General features: G+C 36.3%; 1 protein-coding gene across 31 annotated transcripts in view; it reads left to right on the top strand.

Annotated features, from left to right (window-relative positions):
- Nucleotides 1-19245, top strand: part of LOC137637197 (uncharacterized) — a 76219-nt gene extending 56974 nt beyond the window's left edge. For 8 of the 31 annotated variants that reach the window (XR_011043446.1, XR_011043444.1, XR_011043449.1 and 5 more), the window contains 7 exons: nt 4377-4492; nt 4760-4833; nt 7251-7365; nt 7599-7690; nt 9026-9124; nt 16624-16725; nt 17809-17879. Coding sequence is in view for 2 of the 31 variants with exons in the window: in XM_068369462.1 (XP_068225563.1) it covers nt 7599-7690; nt 16624-16725; nt 17809-17829 (215 nt within the window). In the remaining 29 variants the exon portion in view is untranslated. Of the gene's footprint in view, nt 1-4376; nt 4493-4759; nt 4834-7250; nt 7366-7598; nt 7691-9025; nt 9125-16623; nt 16726-17808 lie in introns of all 31 variants that reach the window. The other 23 variants (XR_011043453.1, XR_011043451.1, XR_011043454.1 and 20 more) reach the window with 12 other exon arrangements.
- Nucleotides 19246-20196: the final 951 nt, after the last annotated feature.

The raw sequence follows: 20196 nt of genomic DNA, 5'->3' as shown, positions 1-20196 counted from the left end.
TTCTTCCCCCTCACTTCTCTCCCCCACCGTTCTTTCTCCCTCACCTTTCTTCCTCCCCCCCTTTCCTTCTCCCCCCTTTCCTTCTCCCCCACCTTTCTTCCCCTACCTTTCTTCCCCCCACCTTTCCTCCCCCCACCTTTCTTCCCCCCCACCTCTTCCTCCACCCTCACCTCTTCCTTCCCCACCTTTCTTTCTCCCCACCTTTCTCCCCCCACCTCTCTTCCCCCATCTTTCTTCACCCCACCTCTTCCTCCCCCACCTTTCTTCCTCCACCTCTCTCTCTCTCTCTCTCTCTCTCTCTCTCTCTCTCTCTCCTCTCTCTCTCTCTCTCTCTCTCTCTCTCTCTCTCTCTCCTGGTCACACAATCCGTCATAGCAAATGACATGTAAACTGTACCTATCGCTTCAAACCAGTTATTACAGAGTTTTTGATGTTAAAAATACCTCTGATGTTTTCCTTCTTTAGTCAATTTCAGATCTTGAGTTACTCAATGTCTGTCGTATGTGTATAGGGCGCAAAGGTCATTTAATGGAAGACAATATATTTATAAGGCGTTAAAAGTACGTAGTGATTACATATATAAAGTTTGTAGACCATGTTTGGTTGTAACCCAGGGTGGTAACAGGTAGTCAGGAATTAACTCCAAACCTCCCCCCCCCCCTTAGCCCGCCCACACGGTAAGGGATAAGTAAGGTGGGCGGCCCACCCCATGGGTGAAGTAGTGTGTGTCTGGTTAGGTTACATCATTATAGCTCTACCAACATACAAAAGTCACCGTTTCGTATAACACATAAGAACTATGTATTTTTCCAACTATATTAGACAATTATTATTATTATTATCATTCAAGAAAAATGTTCTTAATGATTTTTATATTAAAGGGTATGGAGAATTTCGAATGCATATATCAACTTTATTATAATTATTATTATTATTATTATTATTATTACTAGCTAAGCTACGACCTTAGTTAGAAAAGCAGGATGTTATAATCCCAAGGGCTCCAACAGGGACACATAGCCCAGCGAGGAAAGGAAACGAGGCAATAAACTGCATATCCATCTGCCAGTAGGCCTATTGCATGAGGGGATGTACTGTTGGGGGGGGGGGGGGTTCAACCACATATCCTGGTGTATCATTGACTTATAAAAAAACTATTTTTCAACGACTCTCTCTCTCTCTCTCTCTCTCTCTCTCTCTCTCTCTCTCTCTCTCTCTCTCTCTCTCTCTCTCAGTAAAACGTCATAAGAAATGGGAAGTGTTTTTAATAGTTAGTTTCTTTGGTCGTTACAACCTCACCATCCTTGTGAGCTAAGGATGGTAGGGTTATGGGGGAGCCTATAGGTCTATCTGCTGAGTCATCAGCAGCCATTGCCTGGCCCTCATTGGGTCTAAGCTTGGGTGGAGAGGGTCTTGGACCATCATATGTATATACTGTATATGATCAGTCTCTAGGGCATTATCCTGCTTGATACTTCAATGTCAGTGTCCCTTGTCTCTGCCATTCATGAGTTACCTAAACGCTTCGAACCAGTTAATATTCAAGAAATTTCTATAGTAAAGTTACTCTTTGGATGGCGTGTGGTTAGGGAGTGGTAGCAAGTAGGCCTATCTGTTGAGAATTAAATATATTTAAATTTAAAATAGTTATAACATACCCTTCATTAACCCTATGCATTCTAAATTCTTAGAAAGTAATTTAGAACATAAGTTTCAATCAAGATTAACTTTCCTCTTGGTAAGGTTAGGAGAGAGAGAGACTAGCTATGGTAAGCAGCTCTTCTAGGAGAAAGACACTCCTAAATCAAACCATTGTTCTCTAGTCTTCGGTAATGCCATAGCCTCTGGACCATGGTCTTCTGCTATCTTGGGTTAGAGTTCTCTTGCTTGAGTGTACACTCTGTCACACTGTTCTATCTTATTTCTATACCTCTTATTTTGTTAAAGTTTTTTGTAGTTTATATTTAAATATTTATTTGAATGTTGTTAATGTTCTTAAAATATTTTGTTCTATTTGTTAATTACTTCTCTTATTTCCTGGTTTCCCTTCCTCACTGGGCTATTTTCCCTGTTGGATCCCTTGGGCTTATAGCATCTTGCTTTTCCAACTAGGATTGTAGCCTAGCAAATAATAATAATAATAATAATAATCATGAATGTTTTATAAAGGGAGAAATGGGTCAAAGACAATTATTTTTCCATCCACAGTAATGGTCAGAAATGTGTAAAACACAAGACAACCAGTTGAAAAATATAATATATTTAACAAAAAGTTTAAACTAAGTTGTTTTCCTCTTGTGAAAAAAATATTTTTTTTCTCTTTGGAAATCCAAATGTTTAACATTCGTCACCTAATGTGCCATTGCCATCATTGCACGGCATATGGTGTACTGTAAGCGGTATTTCATGGCCTTTGCATCATTCCTTGTGCACTTAGAGGTGTAAAGGTTGCTCATGAATATTAGAGGTAAGGACCGTGCATATGCCTTAGCAGAACAAACATATGATCAGCTACCAAGCCTTCTCTCCACCCAACTTAGGACCAGGGAGGACAAGGCAAGGGTTGCTTATGACTCATCAGATAGACCTATAGACTCCCCAAACCCCCCATTCATAGCTCACAAGGAAGGTGAGGTTGCAGACACTGCAAGAAACTATAGAGTTTCAGTGGGGCTCAAACCCCAGTCTAGCAGATTGCCAGACAGGAACGTTTCCAGTAGGTTAGTAGAGTGGAATTAGCCAGTTAAAAAAGGTCCTTGTCTGGCAATATGCTGGACAGGTGTTTGATACCTGCTCAAGCTCAGTAGTTTCTTGTAGTCTCTGCATCACCATCCTTGTAAGCTGATGATGAAGATTTTGGGGAACCTACAGGTCTACCATTGCCTGGCCCACCCTGGTCCTAGCTTGGGTGAAGAGGGGCTTTGATACTGATTATATATATGATCAGTCTCTGGAGCTTTTTCCTGCTAGGTAATTGTTAATGCCCCTTGCTTCTGCCATTCATTCGGACAAGATCGTATAAAGCAGACACAGGTGAAAGTGTCAGGAATGACAAGAGCGCCTCATTGATTAGGGGTTGGTAACTCCATATTAGTGTAGGGGTTGGTGGGAAGTAAAATACAAATAGCTAAAGGAAAATGACGGATGTGTGCCCAAACTGTAATCGGTGCTGTATGCTTTTGCAATTGCAATTGCAATTGTTCAGTGGCTACTTTTCACTTGGTAAGGGTAGAAGAGACTTTTTAGTTATGGTAAGCAGCTCTTCCAAGAGAGGGGCATGTTACTAGAAAGGCAACATTTGCCATGCAAATACAGCATATTTTACTCCCATCTCACTCCCCCATGCAACTATGGACTGGCTTGTATTAATATTTTCCAGAAATGGATCCCCGATAGATTTACAAGAAATCACTCTGAAGGGTTGTAAAATTGAGTAAAGTCCAGTGGGCATATATTAGAGGCATTTCCATACCAAATTTCAGGTCATATGGTTTAAATACCAGGCCATATGAGCAAAGAATGCAACCACTAAAATTAATAATTTTTAAGTGATGTATACAAAAATCATGACTTACATCTTGTGGAACATATATCCAAGGTGCCCTCATACAAAATTTCAGGCCATTTGTTGTAAATATATGGGCACAGGAGGAGAAAATGTATATTTTTGGTCTAAAAGGGAACAAAAATTGCAAAATTTACCATTTTGAACAAACTTATGCCTAAATATTGATGACTTCCTACTGTATTTCTAGGGCACCTCCATACCAAATTTCAATTCATTCGGTTATGATATCAAGGCACAGGAGACCAAAATTTAAATTTGTCTGAAAATGGCAAAAAAAAAAAATATTTTAAAGGTATCAAAAATAACTTAAAATGCACTTGAGCTTTGTGCCAAATTTCAAGTCATTTGGCCCAGATATGACTTGAGATGAATTGATTTGAAGATTTGACAGCAGGAGGAGAAGAAACCTTAACAAAACATATCCCTCACAGGGAGCGAAATATAAATATCAAACTATTAACCTTAAGTCTTGGGTAATGCCGCAGTCTCTCTAACATAGATTTCCTGTCCTGGGTTAGATTTCTCGTGTTAGAGGGTACACTTAGGTACAACATTCTGTTTCCTTATTGCTTTTACTCGCTGGGCTATTTTCCCTGTTGGAGCCCTTGGGCTTGTAGCATCCTGCTTTTCCAACTAGGATTGTATCTAGTATTACAAGCTTGGAAATAAATTAATGATCATGCTGAATGGAAGGCAATAATAACATGTCATTGAGGTCTGTGTGAAGAAATTGTTATTTTTTTTAGATTATGTAAATCACTTGATAGTGTACATGTAATTTTTGAAATAATAATTTATTTATTTTCAGATCTATACACTATCAAGCTGATCTGGAACTTGCGAAAGAATAAGCTGAAGCTTCTCAAGGCAGGAAACCCGGATTTCCGCGTTGGATTCACTGAAGTTTTTTTGAGTCGCCATATGGTAAAGTTTCAATTTGATATTTTATAATATTAGAATCTTTATCCTGTATGTCAAGCCACAGCCTGTCAAAAATGAAAATGATTTCCGAAATAGGAATATTCTAGCACAAAATGTCTGATCTTAACAATTGAAAAATAGGTTTCAATATTATTGAAAGTTAACAGAGTGTATATCTTGCTTTTTGTCTCATGATTTGATGTTTTAATGGATTTTGTGAACCTGTTTTAAAATTGATGGCGTATATCTAATATCTAATTGTTTTTTTAGATATGAAAGAGTCCAGGCATCCGCCTCCAGCAGAGCGAAGACCATGGGGCAGATCATTGAGTCAACATAAAATGGTGAGTTTACCTTCAGGTAGTAGTGGTGGTCCCCCCAGGAAGACAAGAAAGGCATTCAAACAAAGATACATACATATACCAAGGCCCTTCCCCCAATTTTGGGGGGTAGCCGACATCAACAAAGAAACAAAAAGTGGACCTCTACTCTCTACGTTCCTCCCCGCCTAACAAGGGACTCAACCGATTTCAGCTGGTACTGCCAGGGTGTCACAGCCCACCCTTCCACATTATCCACCACAGATGAAGCTTCATAATGCTGAATCCACTACTGCTGCTACCTCCGCAGTCATCTAAGGCATCGGAGGCAGCAGCATGGCCTACCGGAACTGCGTCACAATCGCTCGCCATTCATTCCTATTTCTAGCACGCTCTCTTGCCTCGCTCACATCTATCCTCCTATCACCCAGAGCTTCCTTCACTCCATCCATCCACCCAAACCTTGGCCTTCCTCTCGTACTTCTCCCATGAACTCTTGCATTCATCACCTTCTTTAGCAGACAGCCATTTTCCATTCTCTCAACATGGCCAAACCACCTCAACACATTCATATCCACTGTAGCTGCTAACCCATTTCTTACACCCGTTCTCACCCTAACCACTTCGTTCCTAACCCTATCTACTCGAGATACACCAGCCATACTCCTTAGACACTTCATCTCAAACACATTCAATTTCTGTCTCTCCATCACTTTCATTCCCCACAACTCCGATCCATACATCACAGTTGGTACAATCACTTTCTCATATAGAACTCTCTTTACATTCATGCCCAACCCTCTATTTTTTACTACTCCCTTAACTGCCCCCAACACTTTGCAACCTTCATTCACTCTCTGACGTACATCTGCTTCCACTCCACCATTTGCTGCAACAACAGACCCCAAGTACTTAAACTGATCCACCTCCTCAAGTAACTCTCCATTCAACATGACATTCAACCTTTCACCACCTTCCCTTCTCGTTCATCTCATAACCTTACTCTTAACCACATTAACTCTCAACTTCCTTCTCTCACACACTCTTCCAAATTCTGTCACTAATCGGCCAAGCTTCTCTTCTGTGTCTGCAACCAGTACAGTATCATCCGCAAACAAAAACTGATTTACATCCCATTCATGGTCATTCTCGTCTACCAGTTTTAATCCTCGTCCAAGTACTCGAGCATTCACCTCTCTCACCACTCCATCAACATACAAGTTAAACAACCACGGCGACATCACACATCCCTGTCTCAGCCCCACTCTCACCGGAAACCAATCACTCACTTCATTTCCTATCCTAACACATGCTTTACTACCTTTGTAGAAACTTTTCACTGCTTGCAACAACTTTCCACCAACTCCATATAACCTCATTACATTCCACATTGCTTCCTATCAACTCTATCATACGCTTTCTCCAGATCCATAAACGCAACATACACCTCCTTACCTTTTGCTAAATATTTCTCGCATATCTGCCTAACTGTAAATATCTGATTCATACAACCCCTACCTCCTCTAAAACCACCCTGTATTTCTAAGATTGCATTCTCTGTTTTATCCTTGATTCTATTAATCATTACTCTACCATACACTTTTCCAACTACGCTTAACAAACTATACCTCTTGAATTACAACACTCATGCACATCTCCCTTACCCTTATATAGTGGTACAATACATGCACAAACCCAATCTACTGGTACCATTGACAACACAAAACACACATTAAACAATCTCACCAACCATTCAAGTACAGTCACACCCCCCTCCTTCAACATCTCAGCTCTCACACCATTCATACCAGATGCTTTTCCTACTCTCGTTTCATCTAGTGCTCTCCTCACTTCATCTATTGTAATCGTACCAGTACGTCCTTTGGAGGTAAAAGGGTTAATAGCAAGAAAATTGTGTATTCATAGAAATAGATGGTGTCTTCATAGTTAAGCCAGGCCTATACACTAGTAAATTTTGTGTTTCCAGATAATCTAGTTAGAAAGGATTATCCAAAAGATTAAACAGGTTTTTTTTATTTTTTTGCAATCATAATACCACTGCTGCTTCCTCCGATGCATTAGATGACCACGGAGGTAGCAGCAGTAGGGGATTCAGCATTATGAAGCTTCATCTGTGGTGGATAACGGGGGAGGGTGGGCTGTGGCACCCTAGCAGTACCAGCTGAACTCGGTTGAGTCCCTTGTTAGGCTGGGAGGAAAGTAGAGAGTAGAGGTCCCCTTTTTTGTTTTTGTTTCATTTGTTGATGTCGGCTACCCCCCCAAAATTGGGGGAAGGGCCTTGGTATATGTTTGTACTGAATGAAAGGCAATAACAACATGTCATTGAGGTCTGTGTGAAGAAATTGTTATTCTTTTTAAATTATGTAAATCACTTGACAGTCTACATGTAATTTTTGAAATAATAATTCATTTATTTTCAGATCTATACACTATCAAGCTGATCAGGAACTCCTTAAGAATAAGCTGAAGCTTCTCAAGGCAGGAAACCTGGATTTCCGGCTTGGATTCACTGTAGTTTTTTTGAGTCACCATATGGTAAAGTTTCAATTTAATATTTTATAATGTTAAAAGTGAAAATGATTTCCGAAATAGGAATATTCTAGCACAAAATGTCTGATCTTAACAATTGAATGATAGGTTTCAATATTATTGAAAGTTAACAGAGTATATATCTTGCTTTTTGTCACATGATTTGAAGTTTTAATGAATTTTATGAACCTGTTTTAAAATTGATGGCATATATCTAATATCAAATTTTTTTTTTTTAGGTATGAAAAGAGTCCAAGAATCCGCCTCCAGCAGAGCGAAGATCATGCTACCAGGGCTTGAGAAACTGATCCAACTTATTGGATCTAACATGGTGAGTTTACCTTCAGGTAGTAGTGGTGGTCCCCCAGGAAGACAAGAAAGGTATTCAAATAAAGATAAATACAGTAATTAAAAACTACTTTCTGAGGACAAAGTTCATAAATCAAATTCAGTACAATCCATCAGTATGATCCCAAAACTCGCCTAATGCTCATATACTCTTGATAATATTGTCTTTCCAATTTCTTTCTTGTTTAACTTTTTGGTTTTGGTTCACTTCTCTTTCCTTGTGGTTGACTATTCAGTTGGTAATATGAAATGTGCAGAAGTTTATATACCTAGCAGACTTTTCCCTGATTACCCTCTACTGTACGTGAAGATTTATCCAGTTTGGATAAAAGTCTTGTACAATTATTCATTTTAGAAGGTTCCTGGTCCAAAATATTTGGCAGCAAGTTATTCATTTTTAGTCTTTCAACTTTTCATTCATTCCATTTGATCCTCACAACCATTGAGCAGTTCCACTCCTAATGTAACATGACTGATGTTTTAAATCTAATTGAAGATTTTCTTTCATTAAGCACTACAGTATTTGGATGTTACAAATACATGTGTTTTTCTGTTAACTCTGAATTGAAGGAAGGCTCTGGGGCGCATCATTGTCTTTACATGTGGAAATTGTCCTGATACATTACCCTTTTATTAAACCCTTTCCCCTAAGACCTCAAAGACTTCCATCTTTTCTTGTCATGGGGTATTGTCATAGCCACAAGCAACATAGTTTTCCTCATCAATTTGCTTCCTTACATTGTACAATGGTAGTGGTCATACTTGTTACCAACTCTTTTATATGTTATGGTGCAATTTTCACACAAAATAATCCTCTTTTGGTTAACCTTAAACAAGTACAAAACTGTTACTGCCATCTATTTTAACCAATTGGTTGATCTAGAATTAATGTTCAATTTTCCTTTTTATCACTCTGTTCTTATTTTCTTATGCAAGCACATCATTCTCACCCTCTTATTTTAATGAGTAAAGCAAAGGTACCTTTTAATTTTGCAGCAAAGCACAGTAATCTGTCGCCTATCTCTGCATTACATTCCAAGTCCCTCTGTGAAAGCTGTAAAGTACATGCAGATATCCAATATATTTTGTTCCTAATTTTTTTTTACAATTTCATATTAGCTTTATAAATTTAAGCTTTTATAAACCCAATAAAGGCAATTTAAGGCAGTGGTTTGTTTGTACTTTATGGAACATAGATTTAAAAAAGACCATAATCAAGTTGTGTACTTATATCAATGGTATCGTAGCAAGATCGTGTTTTGATATTCTTCTGTGGTTTACAAGCGAAAGAGATGTTGATGTTTTTTCTCATTTACAGGTTATGAGCTTAACCAAGATGCCAAAAGGCAGGAAATGCCACACAATTCTTTAGTCCCTGGAAAATAAAACTGGAATGAGGATATCTTCATATGTTGTCGTAAGTATAGCTAGGAAAAATATAACGTACTTAAAATTTGCTGTTTTATAGCTTAAGAAAATTTCTCTCTCTCTCCCTCTCTTTCTCTGTGTGTGTGTGTGTGTGCGCGCGCGCACACATCATGGATACCAAGGGTAACTCCCATGGGTGTATTTTAGCAAATTGGGGACTGTTTTGAAGTTGGCGCAGAGAATGGCTGATTTTTAGTTTAAGTAAAGACCTAAAATCAAAGTTAGTTTAGCTGTTCTATTGTCAAGTATTTACTTTTTTTGTTGTCCTCTCTAGGCTCAATTGGTTTTGTAATGTCAGGATTTTTTGTATACCTGTACTGCTGTTATTCCTAATAAGGAAAGGAGCAGTATCGGTCTTAATTTATACTGTATTCATTTAAGCTTAGGTTAAGTTAGTAGCCTTTTCATGTATATAACCTGTTGATTAGCCTAGTTTTGCTATTAGCATAATATACTGTATTTTCATTAGGAAGTAAGTGGTGATAACTTGCTTTGCATTGACTTGATTAAGTTAAGTTTTAATTTTTCCTTGGGTAATTTAGTATTGGTTAAAAGCATTGTTCAAGATGGATGAGGCTGAAATGAAAAAGTTAATTAGAAAGAGAGCCTATGTTAAGGGTTTAATAACTCTTGATATTAGGAAGATTGACTCTTTAAAGGACGATCAAATTAATGGTCATTTGTTGCAAGAATTCATTCACAAAATTGATGCTAATTTAGTAATAGTTGAGAAATTGTGAAATTGCTGCTGAAGATGAACTAGTTAGTATTATGCAAGCAGCAAGAGATTATCATTATGAAGTACAGAAAACTCTGTCTGAACTTAGAGTAAAATTTGATAATTTGTTTGGAGGTAAGAATACTCCTCAAAATAGTTCTAGTAAAATTGTAAAGTTGCCTCTCCCTCCTATTCAAATTCAGAAGTTTGAAAACAATGCAGCTAATCTATTTGCCTATTTTAACTTTAAGAAGGATTTTAATAATGCTTTGGCTGGTATGCCTAACCTAACTAGTGGTCAAAAGTTTATTTATTTAAAGGGTTATTTGTTAGGTGAAGTTTTAAGTGTAGTAGAAAACATTACAGTAGATGATGAGGGTTTTGATTTGGCTTTTAGCAATTAGATCTTAATTTTCTAGATCAAGACAACATAATTGATCAAGTAATAGGTGAAGTTTTGAACATTTCTGAAGTAAAATCCCTTAGTGAAGTAGAATCTTTAGTTAGATCTTTGAATAATAAATTCATTGACTTGAAGGGACTTGGTATAGATCTGACTGAAGTTGATTCAGCTGCTCTATTGCTAACTAGCAAAATTGTAAATAGGAAGCTTCCTAGAAATTTTTTGATAGAACTTTCTAGAACTACAGGATCTTCCTATCCTAATTTTAACCAGTTGTTAGATAATCATCAGAGTATTATTGCACGCCTTAGTTTAGGTCATAATGAAAATTCTGGTGCAAAACCTAAAGTTAAACATGAAGGTAAAGAAGTTAAATTTGAAGGTAAAGACCGTAATTTCCAGCAATCTAAGTTTGGTAATAGATCTTCTGCTAGTAATGACTCTAATAAAGTTCAATTTACCAGTAAACCTTTATCTTTTGGTAGATGTAAATTTTGTAAAGAAATTGGTCATAATTCTTCTAGATGTACTAGGTTTGATACTTTGCAATCTTGGAAGAATAGAGCTGAAGAACTAACTTTATGCTTTAAATGCTTGAGTGATAGGCATGGGGCCTCGGAATGTCCGGGATATAAATCATTGTTACCTTATAAATGTTTTTCTTGTAATAAATCTGAACATCATGGAGCAATGTGCCCTCATGCTAGTAAGGATCTTGGTAAAAAATGATTAAGTTGTCAATCAGGGTCTGAAATATTTGTTCCCTTTATTACCCTCAAAGTTGGTAGGGGTAGGAAATCTTTTAAATGTTGTTTTCTATTAGACACTGGAGCCCAGTTTAGTGTTATTAATAAACAAATTGTTGATAGCAGATTAGGAGATTATTGTGGTGCTCCTTTATCTAGGTTAGTTTCTTCTTTTGGGTTGCCAGCTAGAGTTAGTTATGGATTTCACTTGGTAGCTGATTTAACAATGCCTTGTGGGAAAAAGACTAGTTGTCTGTTTTTTGCATTGGAAAATTTTAATCTTTCCATACAAATTCCTATGTTGCCTAACTGTAGTTAAAAATATGGAATCTGCTGGTTATTCTGTATGTAATAATTACCCAGGGAGGAATTCTGAAATTGTAAATATATTAGGTATCCTAGGGAATGATATCCTTCAGGAATTTAATCAGTTAGATTTAGACTCTGTAGAGTTGTTTAATATTAAGGTTAGAGTAATTAAGTTGGCCAATGGGGTTATTCCATTTGGTACAGTAGTCAATTTTGTTCATCCTTCACAAAGGAAGCTTTTTTTGTAAGAGAATTGATTCTTATGAACCTTGTAAACCTGTAAGAAAGGTAGAGTCTTGTCCTAAAATTGATAGTAATAAAATCTTGGAAAATAGACCAAGAGGTAATGGTAAAGCTAAATCTGTTAGGTTTATTCCTAATAAGGAAATTAAATATGTACCTGAATGTAACAGAGAATCTAGAGTTTTTTATAATTCTTCCCTTAATTTGGAGAGTAAACAGACTTCTAAGCCTGATAAGAATAGACTTCTGGAATTTGCTCCTCCTAAGCAACTTGGAAAACAGAAGCTATTAGTGAATTTTGCAGTCAATCCAGTAGGCTATAAGTTCGATCCATTGAATGATATCTTTCCTGAATCTTGTGTAGAGTATAGACTCGACAATTTGTATAATTTAGAATCGATTGGGATTAAAGATGAAAATTCCCTTCCTTATGAAGACCAACAAGTTGCTGAATTTTCTAAATCAATTTCTTTTCATGAAGGACATTATCACGTCCAGTTACCATGGAAAAAGGATTTAATTGAAAAAGTCCCAAACAATTTAAAGATTTCTTTGGCAGTTGCTGAATGGATTTATTCTAAATTAGAAGACCAGAATATATCCTTTAAATATGAGGAAGTTTTTGATAGACAGGAGGAGCTTGGCATTATTGAGCCTGTTAAAAATAGCCGCAGGTCAAATATTCATTCCTCATCGCCCTGTCATCAGAAATGATGAAAATGCCACTACTAAAATCCGTCCTGTATTTAACTGTAGTTTAAAGGTGGGAAAAGCTCCTTCATTAAATGAAGCCGCTTTCCTTGGTATTGATTTGATGAACAACTTGTCTTTGGTTTTGTATCTGAGGAATAATGATTATGTAGTTGTAGCTGATATAGTCAAGGCTTTTCTCCAAGTTAGGTTATCTTTAGAGGCAGATCGAAATAGATTTTGTTTCTCTAGAAAGATAAATGGGAAGTTTGTTGCTTATAGATATAATACTATAATTTTTGGATTTGTAAGTTTTCCCTTTATATTGAATTATATTATTCAACATCATTTGTCTAGCTATAGAGGGAATGAAGTAGCTTCTCTGATTAGAGACAAATTTTATATGGATAACTTAGTGCTCTCTTCTAATCAGGGAGCCCAGATGCCATTTATTATCAATTCTATTAAGAAAATTATGAATTCAGGGGGGTTGCCTTTACGGGAGTGGGGTTCTAACATTCCTGCTTTGTTGTCTACTCTTGATGAAGATGAAAAGGTAGCTTCTTCTGAAATGAAAATTTTAGGATATATTTATGACTCTGACCAAGATACCTTACAATTAAAGGTTAAGCGATTGAACAAGGGTGCTTCCTCAAAGCGTCAGATTTTGTCAGCTTTGTCATCTGTCTTTGATCCTATTGGAATATTTGCTCCTATAATGCTGCAGGGCAAGCTTGTTATTCGTAAGTTGTGCCAGCAAGTTACGAACTGGGATGAAACGGCTAGTGCTGAAATTTCTAAACTATGGAGTAAATTTTGTAGTTCTTACAGTGAAGTTAGTCAAACTTCCTTTTCTAGACAAACTTATAAAACTGATGCTCCTGTTAAGCTGTTTTTGTTTGCCGATGCTTCTATGTATGCTGTGCAAGGTGATCATAGTTCCCCGATATTTACCAAAACCAGGGTTAGCCCTATTAAGGAGAAGACTCTCCCTACTTTAGAACTTTTGGCTGCTCAATTAGCTTTGAAGTGTTTTGACACCATTTTTGAAAGTAATCTATTAAATTGTGCTGAAATTGAAAGCATAACCCTTTTTATAGATAGCCAAGTAGTTCTTAGTTGGATTCTAACTAATAGGGCTCCTAAGAGAAACACATTTGTAAATAATAGGTTGAAGGAAATTTCTAGTCTGTTAGATAGGATTTCTGATAGATTTTGTAGAGTTTCATTAGCTTATATTCCTTCGTCTAGCAATCAGGCTGATTTACTAACTAAACCTTGTGCTAGTAAGCACTTTCTTGAAAATTTCAGTCTTTGGATCAAAGGGCCTTCTTGGTTGAATTCTCCTGACGAGTGGCCTAAGGGTCTTTTGGGTTGTATTCCTGATAATATGAAAGGTGACTTAATTTCTCCTGTAATGTTCCCTAAAAAGGAACCTCTTGTAAATATAAGTAATTTTTCTAGTTTTTCTAGACTTATAAGTGTAGTTTCTAAGGTATTTACTGTTGTACATAAGTTTAGGAAAATTCAAGCTGACCCTGTTGAGGCAGCTTTTAATTACCTTCTATGGTTGATGCAAGAGGAAGCTTTTCCTCTTGAATTATCTTATCTGAAGAGTAGAGATTCTTCAGTGGAAGTTCCACCTTTAGTTAGGCAGTTCAATTTGTTTTTGGACGTGAATGGTATAATGCGAACTAAAGGTTGGATTGACAAGAATATTATTTTAAAATTTGATATTGTCAATCCTGTTCTTGTGGACAAGAAGCATCATTTGACTCGGTTGTTGATTTATTATGCCCATTGCATATGGGTTTGCAATCCACTCTTAGTTTTTTGTGCATGCGTGGTTTGTGGATTGTAAAGGCCAGGCAAGCAGTTTTGTCTGCCCTGAAGGATTGTATTGTATGCAAGCGTTATAAAGCTAGCACAGTGAAGTACCCTTCTCCTTCTTCGCTTCCTTTTTCCAGGGTTAATTTGAGTGTGCCTTTTGCTCATACTGGTGTAGATTATACAGGCCACTTATGGTTGGAGGAGAAAAATGGAGGAAAATTTAAGGCGTACATTCTTATTTTCACTTGTTTTAATACAAGAGCTATACATTTGGAAGTTGTCCAGTCTATGTCAACTTCAGAATTTATATTGGCTTTCATTAGGTTTTCTAATAGGTTTGGTGTTCCTGTCGCTGTTTATTCTGACAATGCCAAATCCTTTTTACAGGCTGGTAATATAATTGAACAGTTACTTACTTCTTCTGAGTTTGAGGAGAAGTTTAGGGGCGCTTCAATTTCACATACGACTATCCCTGTGTACGCAGCGTGGTATGGTGCTGTTTGGGAAAGATTAATTAAAACAGTGAAGCATTGCCTTTTTAAAACTCTTGGTAGATATACTCCTTCATTCTCTTAATTTGTCACTTTCCTCTCTGACATTCAGAAAATTTTAAATAATAGGCCTTTAACTTATAGATCTTGTGAGAATGAGTTAGATATAATTTCTCCTAATTATTTCTTGGTTGGCAGATTTATTCCTTCTTTAATGTTTGGTGATTCTGAACAAGTTCCTGAGTGGGAGTATGATGAGGAGAATGAGTATTCTTCTCTCCTTGCTTATACTTTGGAAACTAGGGATGGACTTTACGAAAGCTTTAAGGATAAGTGGCTTTCTGAATATCTATTAAGTTTAAAGGAAAAGGACCGATCTTCTTTTCAGCCTCCAAGAAAGTGGGAAAAAGGGGAAATTGCTCTCTTTAAATTACCTTCTAGATCTAGAACTTATTGTGTTTTTCTGTCAACTCTGAATTGAAGGAAGGCTCTGGGGAACATCATTGTCTTTACATGTGGAAATTGTCCTGATACATTACCCTTTTATTAAACCCTTTCCCCTATGACCTCAAAGACTTCCATCTTCTCTTGTCATGGTGTATTGTCATAGCTACAAGCAACATAGTTTTCCTCATCAATTTGCTTCCTTACATTGTACAATGGTAGTGGTCATACTTGTTACCAACTCTTTTATATGTTATGGTGCAATTTTCACACAAAAAGAATAATCCCTTTAGTTAACCTTAAACAAGCTAAAAATTTTACTGCCATCTATTTTAACCAATTGGTTTATCTACAATTAATGTTCAATTTTCCTTCTCTGTATCACACAGTTCTTATTTTCCTATGCAAGCACAACAGCATTTGTTCTATCTCACCCTCTTATTTTATTAAGTAAAGTAAAGGTACCTTTTAGTTTCGTAGCACAGCACAGTAATCTGTCAGCTAGCTCTGCATTACGTTCCTAGTCCCTCTGTGAAAGCTGTAAAGTACATCCAGATATCCAATATGTTTAGTGCCTTTTATTTCATAATTTCATATTATATTAGCTTTATAAATTTAAGCTTTTATAAACCCAATAAAGGTAATTTAAGAAAATACTTCAAATATGGAGTTCACAAATCCAAGATGTACTGAGAAAGCAATAGAAGAACAATATGGTGTGTGATGACTTTAGTAATATATCTTGATTACCTAAGCAATATAAACAGTAACTTTTTGGCCTCTAATCTTCCTCTCCTTGGTTTAACTGTTCCTGAGACAGCATGCAAGATATGAAGCTCAAGAGCCTTGTGTGTCTAGTATATCTTGAAATGCCATACCATCGAGATTTGAAATTTTCATCTAAAGAAAAATGGCATAAATATTAATCCAAAATAAAATATTTGATCCCTTGAATAGAAATACATGTTCAGTCCCATGACACAGACCTTTTCGTCTTTCTATTTCTGCTTTCTATCCTGTTAATTTCGTTGGTTTCAGTCTTTTGGAAACATGCATTTATCAAGTATCAATTTTCTGTCACATCTTCCAAGAAAATTCAATTCTCTTGGTCCTGCTATTTTACCCCTGGCTGTGCCTGAGTTCTTTTCTGTTTTTTATTATTATTGTTATTACTAGCTAAGCTACAACCTTAGTTGGGAAAGCAGGATGCTATAAGCCCAAGGGCTCCAGCAGGGAAAATATCCAACTGAGGAAAGAAAATAAGGTAAAACACAGAATTGTTGGAGAGAGTACTTAAGAAAACTCTTAACTTGGAAGATGGTACAGAGGCCTATGCAGTTACTAAAAATAGAGAACCATGGTTTGATTTTTGGAGTGACCTTCTCCTCTTGGTTAAAGTTAATATGACATCATATTCAGGTTTTCATTAGCAATGTTTTTTTTATTGAAGTAGAATTAGACAGTGGTTATTTTGTACTTTATGGTACATAGATTTTAAAAAAGACCATTATCAAGTTGTGCACTTATATCAATGGTATCGTAGCAAGATCGTGTTTTGATATTCTTCTGTGGTTTTCAAGCGAAAGAGATGTTGATGTTTTTTCTCCTTTACAGGTTATGAGCTTAACCAAGATGCCAGAAGGCAGGAAAAGCCACACAATTCTGTCCCTGGAAAATAACAAAACTGGAATGAGGATATCTTCATACATATTTGTCGTAAGTATACCTAGGAAAAATACAACTTATTAAAAATTTGCTATGTTTTATAGCTAAGAAAATTCTCTCTCTCTCTCTCTCTCTCTCTCTCTCTCTCTCTCTCTCTCTCTCTCTCTCTCTCTCTCTCTCTCTCTCTCTCTCTCTCTCTCTCTCTCATAAAAGTTCTGCATGATATACGTTAACACTTTTAGTTAGCTTATTTAATTATTTTGTGGTTTTAGGTACTTTTGAGAAGTTAGACAAATCCCTTGAAGACATTGCAATATATTTTGGTCATCAAGAAATAATTTTGTCATGCAGTACTGTATTTTTTACCCAACATCCCTTTCACATCAAGTACAGAGCTGCAATGTTTGCCTTGGTATTTTTCTGCGAATTCTTCACTTTGACCTTTTTTCTCCTTTTATTATTTTGAATAATGTTCCCACCTTTACATTTATTCATCCTTCATCCCTCGCAAATCATAGCTTTGTTCCTTAACTGTTAGCTGCTTCTAACTTCACTATTTTTCCCTTCTATGAAACTAGCATCTACAATGCTTTCACCAGGCCTCCCTTGCTGGGTGTATCTGCGATAATTTTGGTCAAAGTTTTCTCGGCACAAAATCTCATTTTCTCGTATGTCACTATTGTAAATGCACAAACTTTACTTTGACCTCTGAAACATAGGGCAGAATTTGTCCTGCTTACCCTTCATGGACTTAATCCAAAGCTCTTAAAGCAGTGGTTTGTATGTGAAACATGTGATAACTATTAAGTGCTTCTCCGAGTAAGGGGTTTGTACCACTTTCTAAACTATAGATGGTTAAATGTATAATGTTTCAACTATTTTCTCATCATAAATCAAGAAATTTTTCTAAATAATAGAAAGGATAGAAAAGCAGGAAGGAATTACTTATAAATTGATGAGCATATAAAATGCAGACATACATCAACTAAAGTATTCATAAACATCCATCACTTTGGAACTCTGTCTGACTTGCAATAGCGTAATGGAATTTTAAGATGTATGTTGAAAAGTATAGAAATAATATAGTGTGTTTATTGAATAGGCTTTGTATTTACCTTTGTATTTACTTTACAGGCTGATAAATGGAGGAGTTAACCAAGTTAGAACATTATCCATGGTGAGTGTTCCACTTTTGTGTTTTCCTTGATACTTTTCATGTTTTCCTATTTTTCCATTACCTTAATTTGTTGGGCAAGAGCCTGCGGTCTATCAGATTCCTTATTCCTCATCGTTCAATTAGTTCATTATGCATGTTGTATAAGGTTTTCCTATGCTTCCCAGACAGTACTATCCTGCTCATAATACTAGTCTCAAGTCTCTTGTTCCTTACATCCTCATTCCCTGTCTCGAGTCTTTGCCATATAGATACATCTCCAATCATTTTCCCCAATTCCTTCTTCAAACTCTTCCTTCTATCTTATTCTCATACTGTATCAATCTTCTCACCTGATCACTCGACCTTTTTCGCAAATTCATACCTCTGCTCAATCACGCTAATGATAGCCTTTTAAAAAAACAACGAACTTCCCTCAAAAAAAAAGAAAAAGAAACAATATTTGGGTATCATTGTAGAAGCCATGAAATATGTAATGGACATAACCACAGTAACAACATATATAGAGAAAGCCATAAGCTCTTGCTGCAGTCAACAACATTTCTGTATATTGTTACTCTCGACTTGCCCATTCTGTCAGCTTTCTTATCCTTACTCATATCCATTGATGAGTACAGTCTCATATTTGCTTTTATATTGTACTTTTCTCACAGTCTTGCACTTTGAATGAAAATTTTTCTTGTCCTTGCATTCACATTTCATGACGCTATTGCCAGAGTCGATGTCCGTCTTCTTTTTCTGCACATTCAATTCTTCAGGTTAGCTTAATGATGTATGCAATCCTTTCTTTCTTTATTTCCTTTGAGGTTTTCAGGGAACCCCTTCTGTTTTTTATCCCTTTCACTAACCTCCTTTGTTTTCCTTCCTTAATGTTTCATCCTTATTTTCTCCCCTCCTTAGTTCATTGCTCAAAGCCTTCAATTTCTCTTCCATGCCACATTATTTATTTCACATTTCCAAACTGTAAAATCTAAGCTCAGTCACACTATAATTCTGGACACAGTTGAATCAGAGCCCAATGAGTAATACCCATATTAGGCCTCATATATGGCAGGATATGAAGTTATAGGGATCAGAAGAAATCATACTTTTACTTTGTTTTCATAGTTACCCACTTACATAATCACTTGCATACACTTTTACCATCAGTAATAATTTTGAAATTAACTTTCATACAGTACTATTTTCTTAAAACATATTAACCTCCACTTTTTATAGTAAAACTACTGTATTGCTAAAAAACATAGCTACATATTTAACTAAATGAAGCCACTTGATGTATACAATACTCAATCCAGTGAACTTATTCTAAATTTCTAATTCCTCAACTGACGAAATTTTAACGTACTTGCCTTTTTTGGTAGGGGTGGTGTTATGGTTTGCTATGGCTTATATTTCACACTAACATGTGCAGGTCTCACGTTCAATCATCGCTACAGTCCAGACATTTTCATATGTTCATATCTATCATTGGACCATTTTAAACATACAATTGTGCCACTCACATATGATCCCTGCACATCTAAATGTGAAATATAAGCCATAGCAAACCATAATACCACCTCTACCAAAATGCGTTCAATTTTTCTCAATACAGCAGCCTGTGTTTCTGCACTACTTGGACATAATATAATAGGATCCTGGGGACGGAAAACTACTTTCATGTTCCTGCTACTTTTCTGTACTGCCTTCTGGCTTCCTGCCTTGAAGTCCAGTGTAACAGAGATGCCTCTTCTAAGACCTGTCTTTCTGTCCCATCAGGTTGATTTACTTGCTCATTTGCTGTATATTTCATCTAGAATCTCTTGGTAAATATTACTTAATTCAGCACACATCTTGACACCATCTGTAAGCTTAGCTATCTTAACCACATATATTTTTTGACAACCTTGATGGTGGTTTACATATTTTTCATTGCTCCTTTGCTGGACAAAATCAGGTTCATTTTGTTATACTTGGATTTTCAATTCTCTTAATCATTACCAACCTCTTTCTGTTTCTCAGATTCAATATCGAAACATCGCTTCCTCAATTTTCATAACAATTTCTATCCTTCATAGTGTCTTTATTTCCATAACTCTCCCATCGCTTTACATACAACTTGTTTTTTAGTATTCTCGCTCAGCCTCTGTTCATTAGTTTCCTATATCGCATATATTATCGTGGCATTCTTTTTCAAAAACTTTCATATCATACTTTATATTTCCTGTATTTATAATAGAAATCATTCTGATCTATTCTCACAGACAACCATCTAGTTTCTCAAAAAAGTACCTATAACCTGCTTTCATTATATAAAAACTGTGAAATACAACACTTCATAAGACGCAACTATATCGTTATCATCT

Source organism: Palaemon carinicauda, unplaced genomic scaffold (genome assembly GCF_036898095.1).
Source record: "Palaemon carinicauda isolate YSFRI2023 unplaced genomic scaffold, ASM3689809v2 scaffold579, whole genome shotgun sequence".
Lineage (NCBI taxonomy): Eukaryota > Metazoa > Arthropoda > Malacostraca > Decapoda > Palaemonidae > Palaemon > Palaemon carinicauda.
This window is presented reverse-complemented; position numbering and strand designations above follow the sequence as displayed.